Source organism: Suricata suricatta, chromosome 2 (genome assembly GCF_006229205.1).
Source record: "Suricata suricatta isolate VVHF042 chromosome 2, meerkat_22Aug2017_6uvM2_HiC, whole genome shotgun sequence".
NCBI lineage: Eukaryota > Metazoa > Chordata > Mammalia > Carnivora > Herpestidae > Suricata > Suricata suricatta.
The window spans coordinates 112,676,369-112,700,253 of NC_043701.1; the positions used below are offsets into that span (position 1 = coordinate 112,676,369).

General features: G+C 41.3%; 1 protein-coding gene across 6 annotated transcripts; it reads left to right on the forward strand.

Moving 5' to 3' along the window:
* Window positions 1-2,884: 2,884 nt before the first annotated feature.
* ZNF248 (zinc finger protein 248) lies at window positions 2,885-23,220 on the forward strand. 6 transcript variants are annotated; one of them, XM_029931660.1, is made up of 7 exons: window positions 3,283-3,370; window positions 4,174-4,244; window positions 5,002-5,103; window positions 5,209-5,250; window positions 15,104-15,230; window positions 15,515-15,610; window positions 19,046-23,220. In XM_029931660.1, the coding sequence occupies exons 4-7, from the start codon at window positions 5,236-5,238 to the stop codon at window positions 20,542-20,544; spliced, it is 1,737 nt and encodes a 578-aa protein (XP_029787520.1). In that variant the 5' UTR covers window positions 3,283-3,370; window positions 4,174-4,244; window positions 5,002-5,103; window positions 5,209-5,235; the 3' UTR covers window positions 20,545-23,220. The 6 variants fall into 6 exon arrangements, with proteins under 6 accessions (XP_029787519.1, XP_029787520.1, XP_029787522.1 ...); XM_029931662.1 differs by lacking the exon at window positions 5,002-5,103; XM_029931661.1 differs by lacking the exon at window positions 4,174-4,244 and having other exon boundaries at window positions 3,289-3,370.
* The last annotated feature ends 665 nt before the right edge of the window (window positions 23,221-23,885 follow it).

Consider the following 23,885-nt stretch of genomic DNA (forward strand, 5'->3'; position numbering starts at 1 on the left):
GAGCCATCTAGGGAGCCCATCCATAAGAATAAATCTTAAAAGACTTTTGCTTAAGTGAAAGAAGCCCAAACCTAAAAACTGCACTTTATATCATTCGATCTATTTTGACATTCTTAAAAAGGATAAATTACAGGACAGAGAACATGTGGATGCCAGGGAGTAGGGGAGAAAAGAGGAGTTGAGTAAGAACAGGTCGCCCAAGGGAATTTTTATAGTAATACTACTGTTGTCTGTGGTACTGAAGTGATGCATTCATCAAACCGAACAGCTGGATGCCACGTAAAGAGAGAACGTAACTCTATTCAAATAAAGAAAAAAATCAACCAGGGTATAGATGTAATGCAGACTGTGACAAGTAACTCTTTTTTTAAATATTTTTTTAAGTTTATTTATTTATTTTGAGAAAGAGAGAGACCGCATGCACAGGAGAGGGAGAGAGAGAATCCAAAATCCCAAGCAGGCTCTGTGCTGTCAGCGCAGAGCCCCATGTGGGGCTGGAATCCATTAACCTGTGAGATCATGACCTGAGCTGAAACCAAGGGGCAGATGCTTAACCAACTGAGTCACCCAGGCGCCCCCTAGTGACTATTTTTTATAACTTCATTTATCACATAACCTGAGTTTTGAAAGGGGGGGAAAGGAGCTAACCTAAACAATTCCATTAAGCAGCATTTTTAGTGGATACATTAAGACCCAAAACAAAAAGAACTGTACATAAACACTCTAGTTTAGTTGATAAATTCTCACAGGGGTGAGCAATTCTGAAACTACTTTATATGTACATTGGGGGAAAGGAATAAACATATTATAAATAATGGAAGCCAGGTAGCTCATTGTCTAACTATGAATTCAAAAATAAGAAGTGGGTGGGAAGGCTAGAATGAACCGTGGGTTAGAAAGAGGTATCAGTGTTAGCTCATTAATTTTCACATACATAGTTGCATGTATGTATACTGATAAAGAAATATATGGGTACTGTGATACAGATTACTAACATGGAATAGCACATACATGTATTTCTTAGCTGTGTCAGCTGAGAGGGTCTAGGTAAACAATTTCACCCAGAACCAATCAGCACACCTAGAGCTCCAATCTTGATTTCTCCGATAGAAGGAACTAGGGCTCCTTGGAGAAAGGCCTGACTCTAGGGCTGGGCAGGGAAAAATCAAGGAGCCTAGAGCACCTTGTGTGTCAAAAAGTAAGGAAGTGCTTTAAAAACAGTCATAAGGATTTGTTAAAAGGCCTTCAAAACTAACCTGTGATCATTCTCAATGCCAAAGCTGGGACAATTTGAGCAACATAATAACATAATAGCATTGGATGAAATGAAAAGAGTAGGGATAAAGGAACCAATTTAAGAAAAGGAGCAACAACACAAACGAACCTTAAATGGATTTTGCCAAGTGAAAAAAGCCACACCCAGAAGATATACATTATATAATTCTGTAGATATTCTGCCAAGAGTAAAATTATAAAATGTAAAACAGATCAAAGGATTGGGTGGGGAAGGTGGGGTTGAGTAACAATGGCTGAGAATAAAATAAATATCCATGAGCCTGTACTGACAGATATAAACGATAGAATAAATAAATGTGGAAAATGAAAATTTTTCCTTTACAGAAGAATCTCAATAAATATAGAAGTAAAATAGAAAAGTCACCATTTAGAACACCACAGTAAAAGTGGTTGCAGGCAAGATCCAGCAATGAAAGCTAAAAAGTGGCCAAAACTCTAAATATAAACAGTATACTTGTGTAGCCTCAGTCTCTCCTCAAATTTACTAATGAATCTTTTAAACTATGACCAAAAATTCGAGATGGGGCTTATTTCCTCTGCCCCTGAGCGTGCAGTGGAGTTAGCAGCTCACTTTATTTGCGGAGGGCGGGGAAGAAAGCATGCGCAAGTGGGGGAAGGGACAGAGTGCAGAGCTGATGTGCGGCTGTAACTCATGAACCTCAAGATCCTGACACGAGGTGAAATCAAGAATTGGATGTTTAATCACCTGAGTCACCTGGGTGCGCCATTAGCAACACACTTTTTAAAAATTTTATTTATTATTTATTTATGTATTTATTTATAATCCCAAGCAGGCTTGATGCAGGGCTTGAGCTCACAACCTGTGATATTATACCCTGAGCTGAAACCAAGAGTCAGACACAACCGACTTTTAAGTATAGACTGAAAAGGGGAAAATCGTAACTATACAGTGGAGAAACCTGCCAGACACCACCTTAACCAAGTAATCAAGGTTAGTATGTCAAATCATGTTTATATCATGTGTCACCTGATATGTAGGTAGGACGCATCCGGTCAGGGGAAATCTTCCTACAAATATATAACCTTAATCCAATCAGGAGAAAACATCAGACAAATGTAAATTCAGGGACATTCTTCACAATACCTGACCATTATTCTTCAACCATCTGAAGAACATGAAAGAAAGACCAAAAAACTCCTCAAGATTGGAGGGTTAAGTGCCTGATGGTGACTGTACAGTGATATCCTGGATTGGATTCTGAATCCGTAAAAGTACATTAGTGGAAAAACTGACGAAATCTGAATAAACTCTGTAGTTCCGTAAATAGAACTGCACCCAAGTTCTGTCTTAGTTTTGATGAAAGTACCATAGTTCTGTAAGATGTTAACTTTGGGGGAAGTTGGGTGAAGCCTATAGGGGAGGTACCCGGGAGATGAGACGGTGCTTTCTTTGAGTTTGGTATACGAACACTTGAACGGTTTTTAGCACGAAATACCGAATTGCTAGCTTGCTTCTCTCATTCCAGAAGATTACCATGCTGGTCACAGATCCCACGTTCATAACTGAAATCCAGGTCACAAACCTCACGTTCATAACTGAAATCCATGCACACCTTTCCTTCTTTAGGCTTGTGTCTAACAGGCACACTCCTTTGCTGCAGACGTCGGGGGCACGGACAGAATGCTGGCTCCAGGCAGCAGAAGTGAGTGTCTCAGATGATAAACTCCGAACTCAGTCAACTCAGCAGCTTCTCAAGCTGTGGGCAGGCGCATACTGGGAAAGGAAATTTTGAGAGAGGTATTGAACAATTTAGACAACGTCCTAAGGGCTTTTACAACGCAAACGCCTTCAAGCTTCACTAAAACCCTGCGAGCTGACGACTACTACTAGTTTTTACAACTCGGGAGTGAGGCATCGCTTCTAAGGATGGGGGCACGTTCCCAGCCCAAGCTGCCAGGAGCAGAGCTCCGGTTCCCCGCCACCGCCGCGCCGCTCCCTCCCTCTGCGCATGTGCATCCCCGCCTTCTCCTCCCGGCGCGTCCTTCCCCAGCCTCCAGCCCCTCGTGGGAAACCTTCCCTGGCTTCCGGGTCCACGCGGCGAGGGAGCTGCGGGTGAGCCCCGGAGGGAGGGGACGAGGGCCCAGGGGGCCCCCGCACGGCTAGGGGGTCCAGCGGGGGCGGCGGTGCCCAATTGTGGGTAGGAGCCCCACGGATATACGAGGGACCACTGGCGTCTGCGGCGCCTGCGGAGTGGAAGGGACATGGGGCGAGGGGCGGGGGCGTCTCAGATTAAGGGACCGGGGTCACGCGTGGGGACGTTGGCTCTCGGGCTTGCGGGGTCCGCAAGCGTCCAGCACCAAGCGGGCTGCGCCGTCGTGCGGCCGTGGGTGGGAAGTGCGCGTGCGTGACTTGTGCGCTGGGTCCACGGGGACGGGGTGGAGCTGCGGAGAAGAGTGAGTGCGCGTGCGCGACGTGCGTGCACGCTTGTCGTTGTGACGTGTGCGCGTGCGTCTTATAGTCGCCTGGCTACCTGAGGAGGGGCGCGGCCGTAGGGGAGAACGAGTGAGCGTGGCAGGGCTTCTGATGTAAATGAATTGCTCTGACCTAAGAGCCAACGTGAGACTCGGGTCTCCTTATCAGTAAAGTGTGGATGTCAGGAATCCTTGCCGCATTGCATTGTTCTGAACACTCGCGTTTTGTTAGCTGCTATTGTATCTATTTGTTACATGTGTAATGAGTGCGGCTGGAGCGTGGACAAGTCTCTAGGGCCTTCATTGCTTAGTTAAGTCAGTTGTGCAATGGAACAGGGAAGGGGCTGGACTAGCTAGCCAGCAAGGCCCTTTTCTGGCTCTACCGTTCCCCAGATCCCAAGTTATTATTTATTATGTATTCATTTGTTATTTGTTATATATAAGCATGACTGTATCCTGAAGCCATCGAAGGCTGTTTGACGGTGGAAGGTCTGGGACAATTTAAGAAGAGCGAGGTGAGCTGGAGCTGAGAGGGGTGGGCGCGCTGGCCTCACAGGAACTGTGTCCCACGCCTCTTTGGAGAGTTTGTGAGGGCATGGTCGGGAGTGAAAGGCTCACTAGCCACAGCTAAGGAAAATTCTGTCATCACCCCTTCCTGAACACCCCCTACTCCCCTCATTTTCTGTTCACTATTTCCGGAGGCGAGCTCCCCTCCAACGATGACCCATTGTTGATGGCATCTAGAGAGATGCCGACGTTCTCGCTCTCCTGACCTTATAGAGTGGTACAGAATGGTAGTGCAGGCAAGTGCCTTGTGGGGTTATCTGTTTTGCCCTTATTTGAAAAGTGAAAAGACAAAAATTGAGCCTGAGAAGGTGAGTGACTGAGATGATGCAGCTTGTTAGTGGCAGAACCACGGTTAAAGGTTAGGTCTGCAGATTGCTGGGCCGCTGCCCACTATGCCACGCTAAGTCAGAGTTTCTTACCATAAAAGACCTTTTTGAAAGTTGTAAGCAGGTGAAAACAAACATTAAACATTTTTTAAATCTTGCCTTAAACACCTCCATCTCTTTTTTTCAGAGGTTTCTTGAATTATTTTACCTCAAGGGATTAATGGTGTTAACAGGAAAACACTAACAATGTGGCTTAAGGTTTTTAATTTTTCCCTACCACATCGGTTTTTTTTTTTTTAAATCTATAGTGTTTCCTCCTCCAGGTTACTGTTCTATGTTAAACTCATCTTCTCATGTTTTTAATTTTTCTGTGTCACAGAATCTAAATTGGTAATAAATCAATAAGAAACAAATGTTTACATTCACTCAGTGAAAAGTGTCATGTCTAAGCTCAACATATATCGGAGCCACACATGGACACGTAAGTATCTTGTATGTGGAGCTGTTATGTAGGCAGGTAAATTCAGGAACTGCAGGGCAGGCCACCTCTCTCCTAACTTCCTTCTTCCTTCCTTGTTCCCCTCAGCTCTGCCTCCTTCACTAAGAGCGGAAAATGAACAGATCCCAGGTGAGTTGTTTTAATACAAGTTTTTGGAAGTTTGTAAGGATTCATATTTTTAAAACGAAAAAGTAGAAGTGGGCAAGAATTATATTAAGGGAAATATGTCAAGAGTAGCAAATTTAGGGGCACCTGGGTGGCTTGGTCAGTTAAATGTCAGACTTTGGCTCAGGTCATGATCTCTCGGTTCATGGGTTCAAGCCCCACATCGGGCTCTGTGCTGAGCGCTCGGAACCTGGAACCTGCTTCAGATTCTGTCTCTCTCTCTCTCTCTGTGCCCCTCTGCTGTTCACGTTCTGTTTCTCTCTCTCTCTCTCTCAAAAATAAATAAACATTAAAGAAAATTAAAAGAGTAGCAAATTTAAATTAGAGCAGTTAGCAGAATGAGATGCAGGACTCTTAATTTTACGGAGTTGTGCAGGTTGTAAGTTTTTCTCTGATCTTTCCAGGAACAACACCAAAATTGCCTGTAACCATTTCTTGATAGACACAGCACAGTGCCAGAACTGTGTGGACGCTTTTCCGTGGATAGAACAAGGAGGTTTGAGTAGACCGCTGTCTCCTGGTCCTGCTTGATCCAGGAATCAAACTTAGAAGATCTGGCAGAATGGAGGGACCCTGTGTCCTCCAGATAACTCTCCACGAGTGTTGTGTCAGCTCGATTGTATTTCTGGCTTGAGTAGCAGACCGTTCTGGCTTTCATCTTGGCATTTCTCATTTCCTTTGCAACCTCACGAATGCATTCTTGCTCCTTCACCACCGCCACTCACCTGAATCAATTCTAGAAAAGGACACCAAGTTGTAGTCAAAGCCAGTTTTTGTCTTTGTCTGACTGGACCACCCACCACAAGAAGCTATAGTCCCTGTTTTGAAAGCCTCTGTTGTCTCTGGTACTGCCCTCCTAGCTCCTTTTTCCTAACTCAGATACATCTTTTTTTTGTCCCTCGCTTTTCCTTTTGCCCCAGACGTTGCCTCTCCTTGGGTTTATTGTTTACCCATCTCTGGCTCACTGCTCTTTCTCAGTCTCCCTTTTTTTCCTGACTGGTTTGGTCTTTTGTTTTTAATTAGTAATATATTATTACTGTAATTCAAATTATATTTGAATTAGTAATGTATTAACATGGTTAAAGAAGTTAAATGATATGAAAGATATAAGTAGAAATTCAAACTCCCATCTTCTCTGTCCCTGATGCCCCCTCCAGGAAGGGTGACATTCCTTTCTTATTTAAACTGAGACACTGTCACTGAGAATGGACGAGGTGCCATGAACAGTTGTGACGGGACAGCTGGCACATATTAGCACAGTCCCAGACAAACTGGAGTGTACAGTCACCCTACTGTAGATATCTGTTCTTTCTAGTTTCTTCTTTGTCCTCCTCCTGTTTCTTTATTCAGCTGAAAGATACTCTTGTATGCCCCCTCCTTTTATTTAGAAGGGAGTCTAGCATCCTCAGGGCTTCTCAAACTCAGATGCACCTGTACATCACTGGCATTTTATTAAGATGCAGATTTTGATGTAGTGGATTTGGTGAGGCCTTGGGTTTTGCATTTCTAAAAAGCTCCTGGGTGAAGCTGAGCGACACTTTGAATAATGGTCTCCACACTATTTTCCATTCTTTCTTGACCCCCCCCCCACTTTTTTCAGCCTGTTGCGGAGATCATACTGTAAAAAGAGCATGGATTACTTCTTTCTTTGTTACAACTGCACAGTAATTCAAGTGTAGATATTCCATAGTTTATTAAACTCGTTATCGTTAGATACGATTTCCAACTTTTCACTATTGCAAACCATGTTTTAATGAACAGCGTTGTACATAGAGGGTTTTTTTGGTCAGATAAATTCCCTGAAGTGGATTGCCAGGTCAAAGGGTGAATTTAATTGATAAACTTGACCAGTTAGTGGGATTAGGGTATCATTTTGTATTCCTGCCCCCCCCTTTTTTCCTTTAGTGTCTAGTTTTTTATATATTAGGGACACTAATGCTTGTCTATTACCTGAATTACAAATTATAATTTTCTGATAATTTGCCTTTTGATAATGATTCTGGTGTTTCTCCCCATGCAGATGTTCTGTTACAGGTTACATTTCACTTAGTCATTTCCTTTGATTCCCCCTTGGTTTATGACAATTTCTCAAACTTTCCTTGTTTTTGATAACTTCGACAGTCTTGAGGAGCACATGCAGGTGTTGTGTAGAACATCCCTCAATTGGGAACTGTCTGCTGTTGTTTTCCTGATTAGACTGAGGGTATGGTTTCTTGGAGGAAGACCACAGAGGTATAATGTCATTTGGGCACATTTATATCAAGGGTAATTGCTCTCAACATGACTTACTACACATACGTATCACTGTTGATCACTCGGCTGAGGTAGTGTCACAAGTAGTGGTAAAGCTGCTCTGTTTCCTGTTTTCATACTGTACTCTCTGCAAGGAAGTGGGGGGTTATGCTATACCTCCTTTATGCTGTAGTATCTATGTAAATTATCAGGAATTCTGCACAGGAGATTTGTCTATTTTCTTCTGTTAATTCATTTATTAGAGCAGTATGAATTCATGGCTGATTATTTTATGTTTTGGTTATAGTCCAGTGCTCCCTTGTTCATTTTGCTGCTCAGGTTATTAAGATCATCTTCTATGGATTCCTATGTCTTTTGATATAACTCATTATTGTGTGAGTACTTCCTTCCTTCCTTTCTGGTGGTAGGTTTTCCATGCTTGTCTTATTTCCTGCCTGCCCTAGAATTAGCCTTAGCCGTTTTTTTTTTTTGTTTGTTTTTTGTTTTTGTTTTCTAAATAGCTTTGGTTCCTTTCATGGATGCACAGTATTAGAAACCAAGATTGGGGGACTAGGTGTGTCTGTTGATATTGTTGCATCATTGCTGGTAGACCCTCCCAACTAACTGAACAAGGAAATATATGTGTGTACTAACCCATGCATACAAACAACTCTAAATATTTCAGTATGCAACCATCTGTATCTATATTCAGCTAAGTATTAGTTCACACTGTTGTCTCCTGTTGTAATCATTACCACATAGAACATTCTAACCTTCTCTCCTTGCTTAACAATGAGAATCTGGCTAACATCAAATAGTTCAATTCCAGCATACGTGTACATGATTTCAGAGTTGTTAACCCATGGACTCTTGATTCTTCTAGGTTGGGGCCATTATGAATTTAGGTGCTAGAAATATTCATATGTTGGTTTTAAGGAGTCATAAGGTTTCAGACACCAGGGTGTGAAATTGCTGGGTCAGTTATGTAATATATGTTTAGCTTTGCAAGAAATTGCCAAACGATTTTTTACAAAGGTACCTTGTCAGTTTGGATTCCTACCAGTGATGAATCAAAATCCTTGTTGTTCTGCATCTGGACCTGAAATTGGCCTTGTCATTATTGTGGATTTAACCATTCTAATAATGTGTCATGACATCTCATTTTTATGTGGTTTTTTGAAAAATGTTTATTTATTTATTTTGAGAGAGAGAGAGAGAGCGTGCGCAAGCATCTGAGCAGGAGAGGGGCAGAGAGAGAATTCCGAGCAGGCTGTGGGCAGTGCAGGACTCGATCTCACCAACTGTGAGACTGGACCTGAACTGAAATCAAGACTCAGATGCTTAACCAACTGAGCCACCCAGGCACCCCTTATTTTTGTTTTAATTTGTGTTTTCCTACCGACAGGTACTGTTGACCATCTATTCATGTATTTATTTGCTATTGTTACATCTTTGGTGACATGTTTGTTCATATCTTTTGCCCATTTTCCAATGGTTCATTTGTTTTAAGAGTTCTTTTGCATTTTTTGGATACAAATCCTTTTAGTAGATATATGTGTTGTTAATATTTTCTCCTTGTCTGTGCCTTGTCCTTTCATTTTCTTAGAAAATGTCTTTTGCAGATCAGATTTTTAATAACATCCATGTTTCCTGACCTCCCCCCCTACACTATGGCATGTGCTTTTTCTCTTGTATCTAAAAACTCATCACCAAATCCAGGGGCACAGAGATTTTTCTCTTATATTCTATATTTTCTTCTAGAAGGTTTTGCATTTTACATTTAGACCTCTGATTCATCTTTAGTTAATATTTGTGTAAGATGTAGGGTCGGTGTCTAGGTTCATTTCTTTTGCATGGGTATCCACCACCATTTGTTGAGAGTATCTTTTCTCCATTTATTGCCTTTATTCCTTTGTAAAAAATTATTTGATTGTACTTTGATGAATCTAATCCTGGACTCTCTGTTTGTCCCATTGTCCTGTGTGTCTCTTTCAGCAGTAACATACTGTTGTGGTTGCTTGTAGCTTTATACTATCAAGATCAGGTGATGTGAATTCTCATTTTTCTTCTTCCACATTCATTGGCTATTCTAGATCTTTTGCCTTTCTGTATAAGCTTCAGAATCATTTTGTTAGTATCTACAAAATAGCTGTTTAAAATTTTTTTTATTTTATTGTATTTAAAATTTTTATTTTAGAGTGTGTGAGCTAGAGAGAGGGACAGAGTGAGAGAGAGAATCCCAAGCAGAGCTTGAAGCTTGATCCCATGGCCTTGGGATCATGACCAGAGCCAAAATCAGGAGTCACATGCTCAGGTGACTGAGCCACCTAGGTGCCCCAAAATAGCTGGGGTTTTTATATGAACTGCATTGAATTTATAAATTAAGGTGGAAAGAATTGATACCTTAGTCATATTGAATCTTCCTATTGATGAATATGGAATATCTCTCCATTTATTTAGGTCTTTGATTTCTTCTATCAGTTGTATTTTTCTGCAAATAAATACCTGTACATTCTGTGTTATATTTATACTTGAGTACTTTTTTTTTTTTTTTTGGTGCTATTGTAAATGGTATTTTTTCATTTGAAAATTTGGAATTTTAATTATTTTATTTATTTTTGTTTATTTTAAGTGAGAGAACGAGTCAAGGAGAGGGACAGAGAGGAGAAAGATTTCCAAACATGCTCCACACTGCCAGTGCAAGGCCTGACCAGGGCTTGATCCCACAATCCATGAGATCCTGACTTGAGCCGAAATCAAGTCAGACGCTGAACTGACTGAGCCCCCCAGGTGCCCCAGGGAATTCCAGTTCTTTATTTGGATATAGGAAAACAATTGACTTTTTAATATTGACTTTTATCCTCTGATGTTGCTGTATTTGCTTATTACTTCCAGTAATTGTAGGTTTCTTGGGATTTTATACAGAGACAATCATATTGACTTCAAATAAAGAGAGTTTTAGGGTACCTGGGTGGCTCAGTCGGTTAAGCATCCGACTTCGGCTCAGGTCATAATCTCATGGTTCGTGGGTTCAAGCCCCGCGTCAGGGTCTATGCTGACAGATCAGAGCTTGGAGCCCACTTCGGATTCTGTGTCTCCCTCTCTCTCTCTGACCCTCCCCTGATCACACTGTCTCTGTCTCTCAAAAATTAATTTAAAAAATGTTAAAAAACAAGTAAAGAGGTGTTTTTTTTGCTTCGGTCCCAATGATCATCTCTTCCCCTCACTCACCTCCTCTTTAGCAATCAGCAGTTTGTTCTCTATATTTAAGAGTCTCTTTTTGTCTCTCTTTTGCTTTCTTTTGTTCTTAAATTCCATATGGTAGTTGTCTTTCTTTGAATTATTTCACCTAGCACTGGAGTTTCTACATCTATGCATGTTGTTGCACATGTCAAGATTTCATTCTTTTTATGGCCAAGTAATATTCCAGTGTGGTGTGTGTGTGTGTGTGTGTGTGTGTGTACTGCATCTTTATCCATTTGTCTGTCAATGAACTTTTAGGTAGCTTCTATATCTTGTCTAGTGTAAATAATGTTATTTTATATAGAAACACAGGGGTGCATATATCTTTTCAAATCAGTGTTTTCATTTCCTTTGGGTAAATACCCAGTCATGGAGTAACTGGATCATATGATGGTTCTATTTTTATTTTTGAGGAAACTTTATACTGTTTTTCATAGTGGCTGTACCAGTTTTCATCCCTACCATCAGTACATGAGGGTTCCTTTTTCACATTCTCACCAACTTCTGTCATTTATTTTTTGAGTCTAGCCATTCTATCAGTTGTAAGGTGATATCTTGTGGTTTTGAATTTTCTCTGATGGTGAGTGATGATGAGCATCTTGTCATGTGTCTCTTGGACACATGTCTTCTTTGGAGAAATGTTTATTCAGATTCTCCATCCAGTTTTTAATTAGCTTATTTGTTTTTTTCTGTGTTGAGTTATATAAGTTATGTATTTTGGAAATCAGATCTTCAACAGATAGATCATTTGTGAATATTTTCTCCCAAGGTTTTATTTTTGTTTTATTGGTGGATTCCTTTGCTGTGCAGAACTTTTTTTTTGGCGTAGTCCCAGTAGTTTAATTTTGCTTTTGTTTCCCTTGCCTGAGGAGACAGATCTGGAAAAAATGTTTCCACAGCTGATGCCAGAGAAAGTACTGCCTATGTTTTCTTCTAGGAGTTGTATGGCCTCAGGTCTCACATTTAGGTTTTTGATCACTTTTGTGTATGGTGTAAAAAAATGGTCCAGTTTCATTCTTTTGCATGTAGCTATCCAGTTTTCCCAGTAGCATTTGTTAAAGAGACTGTCTTTTTCCCATTGTGTATTCTTGCTTTTTTTGTTGAAGATTAATCGACCATATAATTGTGGGTTTGTTTCTGGGCTGTCTCTTCTGTTCTACTTTGAAGAGCCAAAACCATCTTGGGAAAGAAAAACAAAGCTGTAGGTATCACAGTCCCAGATTTCCAGATAGAGTACAAAGGGCTACAGTAATCAAAACAGTATGGTGCTGGCACAAAAATAAACACATAGATCAGTTGAACAGAATAGAGAGCCAATCATATAGGTTTTATTTGGTGTGTGTGTGTGTGTGTGTGTGTGTGTGCATGTGCGCGCGCTTTTCCAGCAGAGGGTTGAATAGGAATATTGAGACAACACATCCTCACACTATTCCTGCCCTTAGAGGAAAGTGTTCAGTCTCTAGCATTAACTGTGATGTTTCTGTAAGGTTTTCGTAGATGGTCTTTTTCAAGCTGAGAAAGAGCCCCCTATTTCTAGCTTGCTGAGAATTTTCATCATGAATGGCTGTTAGATTTTGTCAGATGCTTTTTCTTCATCAATTGATTGGATCATGTAAGTTTTCTTCCTTGCCCTGTTGATATACTGGATTGTATTCATTGATTTTTTTTTTAACATTGATCTAGCCTTCTATACCTGGAATAAATTCCACTTCGTGGTTTATAATTTGTTTTATACATTGTCAGATTTGATTTGCCAATATTTGAGGATTTTTATGTCTGTGTTAATGGGAGATATTGGTCTTTAGTTTCTCAGGTCTTTATCTGGTTTTGGTATTAAGATAATGCTGGCTTCGTGAGTTTGCAAGTGTTGTTTACTGGAGGAGATTGTGGAGAATTGGTAGTTTTTTCCTTAAATGTTCAGTAGAATTCATAAGTGACACCATTTGGGCTTTGTGCTGTCTATTTTGGGAGTGATTTATCCTTAATTCAAGTTTTTTATTTATTTTATTAAAAAATTTTTAAGGTTTATTCATTTTTCAGAGACAGTGAATGGTGGAGGGGCAGAGAGAGAGGGAGACATAGAATCCAAAGAAGGCAGTTGTCAGCACACAGCCCCATGCAGGGCTCAAACCCACTGACCACAAGATCGTGATCTGAGCTGAAGTCAGACGCCCAACTAACTGAGCCACCCAAGCACCCCTAATTCAAGTTTTTTTTTTTAACAAATATAGATCTATTCAGGTTATTTATTTCTCCTTGTAGGAAATGGTAGCTGTGTCTTTTAAGGAATTTGTCCATTTCATCCAGTTTTTCAGGAATAGAATTGTTTTGGTATTCTTACATTATTTTAATGTCATTAGGATCAGTATTGACCTATCATTTCTGAGATTTACAATTTGTTTCTTTCCTTTTTTTCTTGGTTAGGTTTCCTGGAAGTTTACTGATTTTATGGATCTTTTCAAAGCAGCTGTTGATTTCATTGATTTTTTTTTTCATGTTTTCAAATTCATTGATTTATTCCAATTTTTCCTTTATTTTGCTTGTTTTGGGCTTAATTTGCTTTCTATAGTTAAGTAAGATGGAAACTTAGGTTACAGATTTAAAGTTTTTCTTTTCTAATGTATACATTTGATGCGATAAGTTTCTCTCTGTTTCAGTGCATCCCACAAATTTTGATGTGCTATTTTAACTTTATTTAAAATACTTAAAAATTTCTTTTGAGGTTTCTTTGAACTATAGGTTATTTATAATTGTGTTATTTAATTTTCAAGTGTTTGGGAGATTTGCCAGCTATCTCGTGTTTATTGATTGCTGTTTAATTCCATTGTAGTCTGAGAACATATTTTGTATGATAGGTATTGTTTTAAATTTGTTAAGGTGTGTTTTGTGGCCAAGAGTATGTTCTATCTTGGTGAATGTTCCATATGAGCTAGAATAATAGAATGATAAAATGTGTGTTTTACTATTTTGGATGGAGTATTCTATAACTGTCAATTAGATGATGTTGATACATAGTGCTGTTCTGGTCATTTATGTACTTAACTGATTTTCTGCCTCCTTGGACTGTCAATATTGACAGAGGGGTATTAAAATCTCCCAACTATGAGTATAAATTTGTGCATTTCTCCTTTCAGATCTTTCTGTTTTGAGGTACATAGTTTGATACTCTTTTGATAGATGTACGCATATGTTCTCTATGATGATTTGAATCTATGTAATGAGTTCTTAATCCCGATGCTGTATTTCTTAGCTCTGAAGTGCTCATTTCATCTGTGTATGATGTGCATATGTGTGTGTCTGTATACACAGGTATCTGAGGGCCCCGAGACCATCCCCAGGTTCAGTGATGCAGCAGGTAGTCCTCCTTGTGGCTCTGACTCCTTAATGTGCAAGCATACAAGGCAGATTCAGGGAAGGGAAAAGGCCCGTGGAGCAGATTGAGAGGAAACCAGGAGCAAACTTCTAAGAGTCTTCCCCCAAAACACCATAAGTGCCCCAGCAGTGAGATGTGACAGCAAGTGTGAGCTGTCTGCCAGGGAAGCTCAGGAGACTCAGTGCTTAGAGTTTTCATCAGAAGCTGATCACTTTGGTGCTCTCTGCTTAGCACAGAAGCTTCGAGACTCCAGGAAGAATACACATGTGCAGCATAAACCATATTGCTTACACATAGTTTAGGCTCCATGAACCACTCGTATTAGGGCATGGTGAGAGTCTCCTGAAATCTGAGTCCTAGGTGCCAGCCAAGGGGCACCTCGCAGCGGACCGTTCAGCGGAGAGCAGTGTCTGGTCTGCTTTGTCACGTCTCTGCACAGCACACATAGCGTGCGTCCATAGAACTTATCCCGTCTTTTCCTTTATTTGATCATGTTTTCCTCTGTTTTATTAACCATATTAATCATAATTCATTTTATAGGTTTTGTTTATTAATTTTAATATCTGGGTCTCCTTTTGGTCCGCTCTATTACCTATTCTATCATATAAATGATAATATTAAAGAGTTAACTTTTTCTTGGTTAGCCTTTTTTCTTGGTGTACTCTGTGCGCACACTGCTGGCTGCTGCAGTGTGTAATCCAGTAAATGTTAATGTATGCATCTCATGAGATCGTAAGCGCTCCCAGAACAGAAATGGTGTTTTTCATCAGGAGTATTTGCAGCAAGTGGGGCCCTTAGTGGAAACTCAATTTGAGCAAGATATTTCTTTTATCCTACATGGTATAGCACAAAAGAAGGTGTCCTGTATGTCAATTTTTAGTAAACTCTAAAGAGATTAGCTCTTTTAAAATCTCTTCTCCGTCCTATAGTTCTGATGTTTTCATATAGAAAAGGAATATACCGTTACAGGAACAAGTGTCATTCAAAGATGTATGTGTGGACTTCACTCAGGAAGAGTGGTATCTGCTGGATCCTGCTCAGAAGATACTATACAGAGATGTGATTCTAGAAAATTACAGCCACCTTGTTTCAGTCGGTAAGAATTTTTTTCCTTGTGTTTGACTACTAGTAGCCCTCCCAGTGCGTTTCCAGTTGTTGAAACCTATGAATTGGCCTGTGGGATTTCTGATTTGAAACTTGTGATTCAGGGCCCGGAGATGACTGGTCTCTCTCTGGCCACCATAAAAAATGCTGTTTTCTGACTTCTTCAAGGGTTGGTTCATTTAGGCATCACCCTCCAGTAGTTCCTAAAGCTGCACATTTCAGGGTTCCTGAGGCCAGGCTATTTAGCCATCATCCTGTATTATTTTTTCTTAACAGGATATTGCTTTACTAAGCCAGAAGTGGTCTTCAAGATAGAGCAAGGAGAGGAGCCCTGGATAGTAGAGGCAGGATTCCCAAGCCACTGCCACCAAGGTGAGTTAGTGAGTTTATGGGCAGGTGGAAGGCAATGGGATGAGATCTTAGGCCATTGGTTATGGGTTTATCACTTTTGAAATAGTCTTCAGAAATTTCTTAGGGGCACCTGGGTGGCTCAGTGGGATGAGCATCAGATTCTTAATTTTGGCTCAGGTCATGATCTCATGGTCTGTGAGATTGAGCCTTGTGTTGGACTCTGTGCTGACAGTGTGGAGCTTGCTTGGGATATAAAAAATGGGATGTGAAAAAAATACAAGGTTTTCTCACATCACTCAAAATTACCACAGGCCACACTATCTCTTATGATATCATCTCTTATCGATCTCACCCACACCTAGTCGTCTCCAGCCACAATGGCCTTTCTCTCTCTCTCTCCTCCCCCTCCACTACACCCTCCCCTTTCAAAATAAATATACTTTAAAAAAAAAAAAGGAAATTTCTCTTTTTAGTCTTAGACCTTTAGAAGTGAGTAAGGATGGTTGGCCCACATCCTTGTTACCTTAATCAACTCCTCCATGTGTCACTTCGACCCATAAATGCTTGCCTTTGCCCTTCAACATTTTCAGGTGATTTCCCTGGGCCCATAATGCAAACTTAGTTGGTTTCATCTTAGGTAATTTTTTTGGGCTAGTTTATCTTTTGAATCATTGTATTCTCTTCGGGCACCTTGTGTTAGTTGGCGTGTATTCCTGCTATACTTAGTCGTTTAACAAATATGTGATGGGCACTTGCTATGGCCCAGTTGCGTTTGTAGGTAATTAAAAGGATAGTGTCCCTTTTATCACGGAGCATATGTTACAGTGAGGGGCAAGGAGCCGGTGTGTGCGCGCATGCATTCGTGTGTGTGACTGTATACATACAGTGTTTGATGGCATGTGCTATTTGGTAAGGACGTCAGAGAAAACCTTTTTGATGAGGTCCACAGTAGAGATGAGACTCTAATAAAGTGAAAGTGTGAGCTGTTCAGGCACAGGGAATGTCAGGTGCTAGACTCCTCAGCTGTGTTCTTAGAGTGAACAATGGCAAGGGGGCCCCTGTGGCTGGAGGTGAGCAGGTGTGGGTGAGATTGGTAAGAGGTGATGTTGTAAGAGGTAGTGTGGCCGGTGGTAATTTTATTTTGAGTGATGTGAGAAAACCTTCTATTTTATTATTATTTTTTTTTGAGTAAACGTAAGCAGATTAAGTCATCAGATGTGACTTATGGTTTATGCAGTAAATACATTGTGGTGGTTAGATGTGCTTAAGCGTGGGAAGGAAGGAATATCATTTATGAGAGTATTCTGAACTCCGGAGGGGAGAGGATAGTGGCTAAGGCAACATTGGAAGTGCTGAGGAGTGGGAGATTTGTACATGTGACTTGAGGATGAGAGTGTGGAAGAGAGTCCAGGAGTCCAGCCTGACTCCACTGATCTGTCTCAAGCAACTGGGTAAATGACGTTAGAGGACATTAGAGATTATAGGGGAATTACAACATATTTAAATTTGGACACGAGGAGCTCCAGAGAGCTGCTAGAATCCAGTCTGTGTGTTGAAAAAGAGTTTGGATATGTGCGAGTGTGCTGTACATGGTTGAGGCCTGAGCCAGGAGTGCCCACGTGAGAGGAGTCAGCTGTGCAGCGCGGTGAAGGCAGGAGGTGGGGTGAGAGCTTCTGGATTGGAGGTTGGCAGACTTTTATGTAAAGACCATAGTACATGTTTTACGCTCAGTGGGTCATGTGTAGTCCGGGCAGCGCCTGCTCTTCATGCTTCTGTTCCTGTTCCTGTTCCTCCTCCTCTCCCTTTTCTTTCTCCTCCTCCTCCTCCTGCTCCTCCTTCTCCTGCTGTTCCTCCTCTGCTGCTCCTCCTTTTCCCCTTCCTCCCCCTTCTGCGCCTCCTCCCCCTCCTGCTGCTCTTCCTCCTCCTGCTCCTGCTGCTCTGCCTCCTGCTGTTCCTCCTCTTGCTCCTCTTCCTTTCCCCCTCCTCCTCCTCCTCCTCCTGCTGCTGCTCCTCCTCCTCCTCCTCATGCTCCTTCTGCTCCTCCTGCTGCTCCACCTCCTCCTGCTGCTCTTCCTCCTGCTGCTCCTCTTCCTGCTGCTGCTCCTCCTCCTCTTGCTGGTCCTCCTCTTCCTGCTGGTGCTCCTGCTGCTGGTGCTCCTTCTCCTCCTGCTGCTCCTCCTTCTGCTGCTCCTCCTCCTGCTGCTCCTCCTCCTGCTGCTGCTCCTGCTGCTGGTGCTCCTCCTCCTTCTGCTGCTCCTCCTCCTGCTGCTCCTTTTCCTGCTGCTGTTCCTCCTCCTCCTGCTGCTGCTCCGGCTGCTGCTGCTCCTGCTGCTGGTGCTCCTCCTCTTCCTCCTCCTGTTCCTCCTCTTCCTGCTTCTCCTCCTCTTCCTTCTCCTTCTCCTCCTGCTCCTCCTCCTTCTGCTGCTCCTTCTCCTCCTGATGCTCCTCCTTCTGCTGCTGCTGCTGCTCCTCCTCCTGTTTTTCTTCCTCCTCCTGCTGCTCCTCCTCCTGATGCTCCTCCTGCTGCTGCTGCTGCTCTTCCTCCTGCTTATCCTCCTCTTCCTTCTCCTGCTGCTCCTCTTCCTCTTCCTGCTGCTCCTCCTCTTCTTCTCCCTCCTCCTCCTCCTCCTTTTTCCTGGTTCCTCCTCCCTCTCCTCTCTTTCTTATTCCTTCTCACTCCTCCCCACTGCTTCTTCTACCTTTCCCTCTAAAGACGTAAAAAACATTCATAGATCAAGGACCCTTCCTCAGCTGTCATAGTTCACAGACTCCATTTCTAAAGAGTAGTTATTTCCAAGTGAGAGCAGTGGCCCTGGAACAGTTCCACTTCTACAAGTGGTTTTCAGTCCATTAAATCTCTTCCTGTCCAGTGTTCAGTGTCTCTGAGTTCCCCTGAATCAGCCACTCCTAGCTCCCTGTGTTTTGAATTTTCACCCTTTCTGTCCAGTTTTGAATGTTATATACTTAAAATGTTATTAAATGTCGAGGCACCTGGGTGGCTCAGTCAGTTAAGCATGCAACTCCTGATTTCACCTCAGTTCATGATCTCATGGTTTGTGAATTCGAGCCCTACATTGGGCTCTGCGCCCTCAGCACAGAGCCTGCTTGGGATTCTTCTCTCTCTCTGCCCCTCTTTTGCTCATGCGCTCTCTCTTGTGCTCGCGCGCGCTCTCTCTCTCTCTCTCTCTCTCTCTCAAATAAAAAAACCCTAAAAGTTAAAAAATAATAAAATGTTAAATCTCATTGCCAGGTTCCTTCCCTGTTTCCACTGCTGCATGTATTTATTTTCCAGTGAAAGCAGGAGGATAAAAAAAAACGTATGCTTGGATTTAGTTCACACCAGGAAATCGAGCCTAAGACAAAAGCATCAACTACATAAAAAGGCGTTTGTGTGAGTTCGTTTCCATTAGAAATGTAGTAGGATTCATAAGATATGGTTATTTTTCTCATTTCTAGAAGACTGGAAAGTTGACGACCTGATAGAGAGCAGCCAGGACAATGAAGATGAACATTTTTGGCAACTTGCTTTCACTGCCAACAAAATATTAAATATAGATAGTGGTGCTAGAGTAAGAAAAACTTTCAATTTGGGCACAGATTCTGTTTCTTCAAGAAATTTTCCATATAAGATATGTGACTCGTGTGAAATGAGTTTGAAAAATATTTCAGGCTTAATTATTAGTAGAAAGAGCTATTCTGGAAAGAAGTCTGATGAGTTTAATGCATATGAGAAATTGCTCCTAGACATCAGACATGAGAAAACTCCTCCTGGAGGGAAGTCTTATAAATATAATCAAAAAAGAAATGTGCTCAATCATAACCACAATCTCAATCAGCCAATTTTTGACCAGCCTTCTGATTATAATGAAAATGGACCAGCCTTCCATGAGGAAGCAGCATTTTTCACAAACAAGAAAATACAGCTAGGAGAGACGCTCTGTAAATACAGTGCATGTGGAAGAACATTCCTCCATAGTTTAGAACTCGGTTTATCTCAGAGAACTCATTTGGAGATGGAGCCATATGAATGCAACATTTGTGGGAAGTCCTTCTGCACCGAGTTAAGATTGGGACATCAGAGAACTCTCCCAGGGGAGTCTCCTTATGAATATAATGACTATGGGCAAACCTTTTGTGATGACTCAACTTTCATTATCCATCAGGGAACCTATGCAAGAAAGATGCCCCACGAATATAAAGTGAATCATAAAATGTGGGGAAAGTCAGATCTCTTTAAACATCAGGTAGTACACATGGGCAAAAAACCTTATGAGCACAATGAAAATAGAAATAACTTCAACAAGAAGTCACATCTCACCCAACTTCGAAGAGCTCACTCAGGAGAAAAAACCTTTGAATGTGGTGAATGTGGGAAAACATTCTGGGAAAAGTCAAACCTCACTCAGCATCAAAGAACACACACAGGAGAGAAACCCTATGAATGTACTGAATGTGGGAAATCTTTTTGTCAGAAACCACACCTTACCAACCATCAGCGAACACATACAGGAGAAAAACCCTATGCATGTAAGCAGTGTGGAAAAACGTTCTGCGTAAAGTCAAACCTCACAGAACATCAGAGAACACACACGGGGGAGAAACCGTATGAATGTAATACGTGTGGGAAATCCTTCTGCCACAGGTCAGCCCTAACTGTCCATCAGAGAACACACACAGGGGAGAAACCCTTTATATGTAATGAATGTGGGAAATCCTTCTGTGTGAAGTCAAACCTCATTGTACATCAGAGAACTCACACGGGAGAGAAACCCTATAAATGTAATGAGTGTGGGAAAACCTTCTGTGAAAAATCAGCTCTCACTAAACATCAGAGAACTCACACAGGAGAGAAACCCTATGAGTGTAATGGATGTGGGAAAACCTTTAGTCAGAGGTCAGTACTGACGAAACATCAGAGAATTCACACGAGGGTGAAAGGTCTTCCAACATCCTGATGTCCAGAAGCCTCCACCCACCCTTTCAAATTCTTACACCATTTTTGAAAATGAGATGAATGAGACCCAAAGAATGCTTCACGTTACTAGAAAGCGACCTCTTGTACTTCAAATAATGAATATGTGAACCCTCTCAAAAACTGAAATTTTTCATCAGAAAATTTATATTGAGGGAAGTTTATTCATTTAAGTACTGTGGTAAAAATTGTCTAGAATTTATGTTGTGTCATACTCCAGATGTGATGCAAATTTTATTGTAAATACAGTGGATGGCATTCATTCATACCCATATTCACAGTGGAATCTGAAGCTTAAAATCACAGCAGCATTAAACATTGGTGTGAAGCATCCCTGACAATTGCAGGCCCGATGTGGGAGTATCACAGAAATTGGATATATGCTTGATTTGCAAATTGGGATTGCAAGTTCACAATGAACTTGTGAAGAGAAAATATCCCCTCATTAAATAACTTAGGGTCTATATTAATATTTCCCACACTAAATACCACCAGTGTCTTTATGCGTTGGCATAAATATATATGTATATATATGTAGATGTAAATATATTTATACACATAAACCCACACAGATGCAGTGGTATGTTAGAGTAAGCTCGTAATGGCTTGCAAGTACTGCTGATGGTTAGATTTCCAGGAATTTTGTGAGCCAGTTTTTCAACATAGTAATTATTTAAAAATTAAATTATATTAAAAACAAAGGTAAAAAATACTCACCACTCCTTGCTTCCTAATTATTTTATAGTATGTTGCTATTATCTTTCTTCTTTAGGTCACTTACATTATCGAGTCTGCATGGTGAAAATACCATATAACATGTGCACCCTCTCCTCTCTTCCCCACCTCTGCACTCAGTGTTGTCATGTGGGTAGCTTGGCTTTAGTGGGGGTGTCTACACCCTGGAAATTGGTAAACTCTACAAAGTGGTTTTTTTTTTTATTTTATTAGAGAGCCTGTTGTCAAATATTTACTAGCACACCACTGTGTATATATGAAAACATATTTGGAAAACTTAAAGTACAAACTATATATCCTACTCCCTGTTCCATTTCCTGCCATAAATAAGTGGCTGTGGCCATTACTGCTGAACTGCCTCTTCAATAAAGAACCCCAAATCTATTTTTGTGAGGTTTTTTTTTAACTACTTCTGCATCAGTCTTCATTGTAAATACTACCAGAACCTCTTTGTAGTTTGGCCAGTCTGTTATTTTACAACCACATCACCACTCTTTCCTCTGACGTTACCGGCATATATGAGGGAGTATGGCTGTTGTTACTGAACTACTTCCCTAAAGAACCCAAATCGTATTTTTCTGAGGTTTTTCAGCTGCCTCTGGGTCAGTCTGTAACATCAGTTATGAACAGGAATACTCCCTACACTCCACAAATAAAAGCAGTATGGTGCACTAGAATGCCACTTTCATTTTGTTTGGTTGTTGTATCTACTTAGGCATGATCCGTTGTATGTGTCCCAGGAACTAGGACTATGTAATTGTTTTTAAAATAATAGGATGTCATATACTGTCTCCTCTTCCTTTGTCCTACTGTTTCCTATGCCTCTTTGGAACACAGTGGTCAGCAGTTCCAAGGACACTGCCCACCCAGTACCCAATCTCTACTTCATACTTGCTGGGCTCTGTTTTGTTTCTCTTTCCATCCCCTTTCCCCATCCCCTACCATCAGGTGATTTAGGACTAAATCCAGATTAAGGTAATCATGGAGATGCTAACCTAAATTCTATTGGGATGGACATGTGAACAGTGAGATGTTTGGAAAACATTTTGCAGTACTTCTGGGCAAGATCTCAGTGATAAAATACTGTCGTGACATGAGAAGATACCAGGAGAGATTGTCTCTCTTATGCTGGATTTTTTTTTTCATGTTTGTATGTTATACCAAATTATAGCTTGTTGCCCTGAAGGGCAATAGCCTGAAGAGAATAATAGACAAAATGGAAAAAGCCGGCTCAGAGGTGACATCATTGAGCTGCACAACTCCATCTAGATCTGTTCTCTGCTAGGACCTTATATTACTGCAGTAGTAATGGTTTCTTAATGATGCTTAGGGCTGTCACTTAGAGCTGAAGCATTCCTGCTGGTACTGATGAGTACTTAGTTCTAAGTGTTTATATTCTATACAGTGATTTGGAGGAAGAATACTTTCTTCTGACAAGTTAATACAGGTATAGCTCTTTGTATCAGCCTTGGTTCTGATGAAAAACAGAATTCTACCCCAACTAAGATTCTAATGGCAGACTTGTTACAGTGGGGTGGGCCAGAAACAAGGGGTACTGACACACCCCGGGGGTAGCATCACTGAGAATCCATGTCCAGTCTAAATCCTTAAGGGGCAATGGATAGAGACAAGAGTCACCAGAGCCCAATAAGAGCTGCTGTCGTGGAGGAGAGACTGTCTCCTAGGAGATGCTGTCACTACCAGAATTGTGGCACTGATGCTGGTGCCTCCCTTTGGAACACTGAGCCCAGTGCTATGTGCACGTGAGCCCAGGTGGGCACAGGTTAGCCCAGGAGAGCAGAGAAAGGGGACGCAGGTCTGGGTGGAACCAAGGGGTGATAAGCAGCTCAGTGTGTTTTCATTTCTGTAAATTCCTATGTAAAGTATCTGTATTAGAAATAAACTTACTCTACTAGTTGCTTCATTGTGCTTTTGTGTCGTCATAAGTAAATTCTTTTTGGAACTGAGCACTGTGGCAGGTATGTCTCCATTGACATGTATGAAGCAGATATTATATTAAATTACATTCTTCATATATCCCTCTATGGGGTTTCTTGTTATATGTGTTGTGAGGTATGCAGCTCTGTATTCTTCTAAATAAATAGTTGTCCCTGCATTGTTTGATTAATTTACCCTCTTCCTTGTCAGCTTGATATTGGCCTGTTGAGCATGTGCTTATGTATTGTGTGTAGTGGCTATTGCTTTTTGTCTGCTCAAGGCGCCTTTTCTATATTCTTCCAAGTAATATAACCTGTCCTTGTGAACATGTGGGTTGACTTCACGGATATCATCTCTTCCAGGCCCCACATTTGTATTGATCCAGGAATGGTCATTTGTTACAAAATAGGCCAATGAGAACCCATCCTAGAATATTTTTGACAAGTCCCCATAACCAGATAGTTTGTGTCCTTGTTGCTGCTGGAAGTCCTACCAAGAAAATACATCTGCATGGGGATTGAGGAGGGCACTTGTTGGGGTGTGTACTGGGTGTTCTATGGAAACCAAATTGACAATAAATTATATTTAAAAAATATGTCTGCAAGGGAGAAGATGATGGGGATAGTGCTGTAAAGTAAAATAAAAATAGGA

What these genes read in the sequence shown, in the direction of transcription:
- ZNF248 (XM_029931659.1), top strand. Translation starts at nt 3,185, where the DNA reads ATGGGGGCACGTTCCCAGCCCAAGCTGCCAGGAGCAGAGCTCCGGTTC. An exon ending in ACGCGGCGAGGGAGCTGCGG is followed by an intron (nt 3,371 to 15,103) that starts GTGAGCCCCGGA and finishes ATACCGTTACAG; the next exon opens with GAACAAGTGTCATTCAAAGA. An exon ending in CAGCCACCTTGTTTCAGTCG is followed by an intron (nt 15,231 to 15,514) that starts GTAAGAATTTTT and finishes TTTTCTTAACAG; the next exon opens with GATATTGCTTTACTAAGCCA.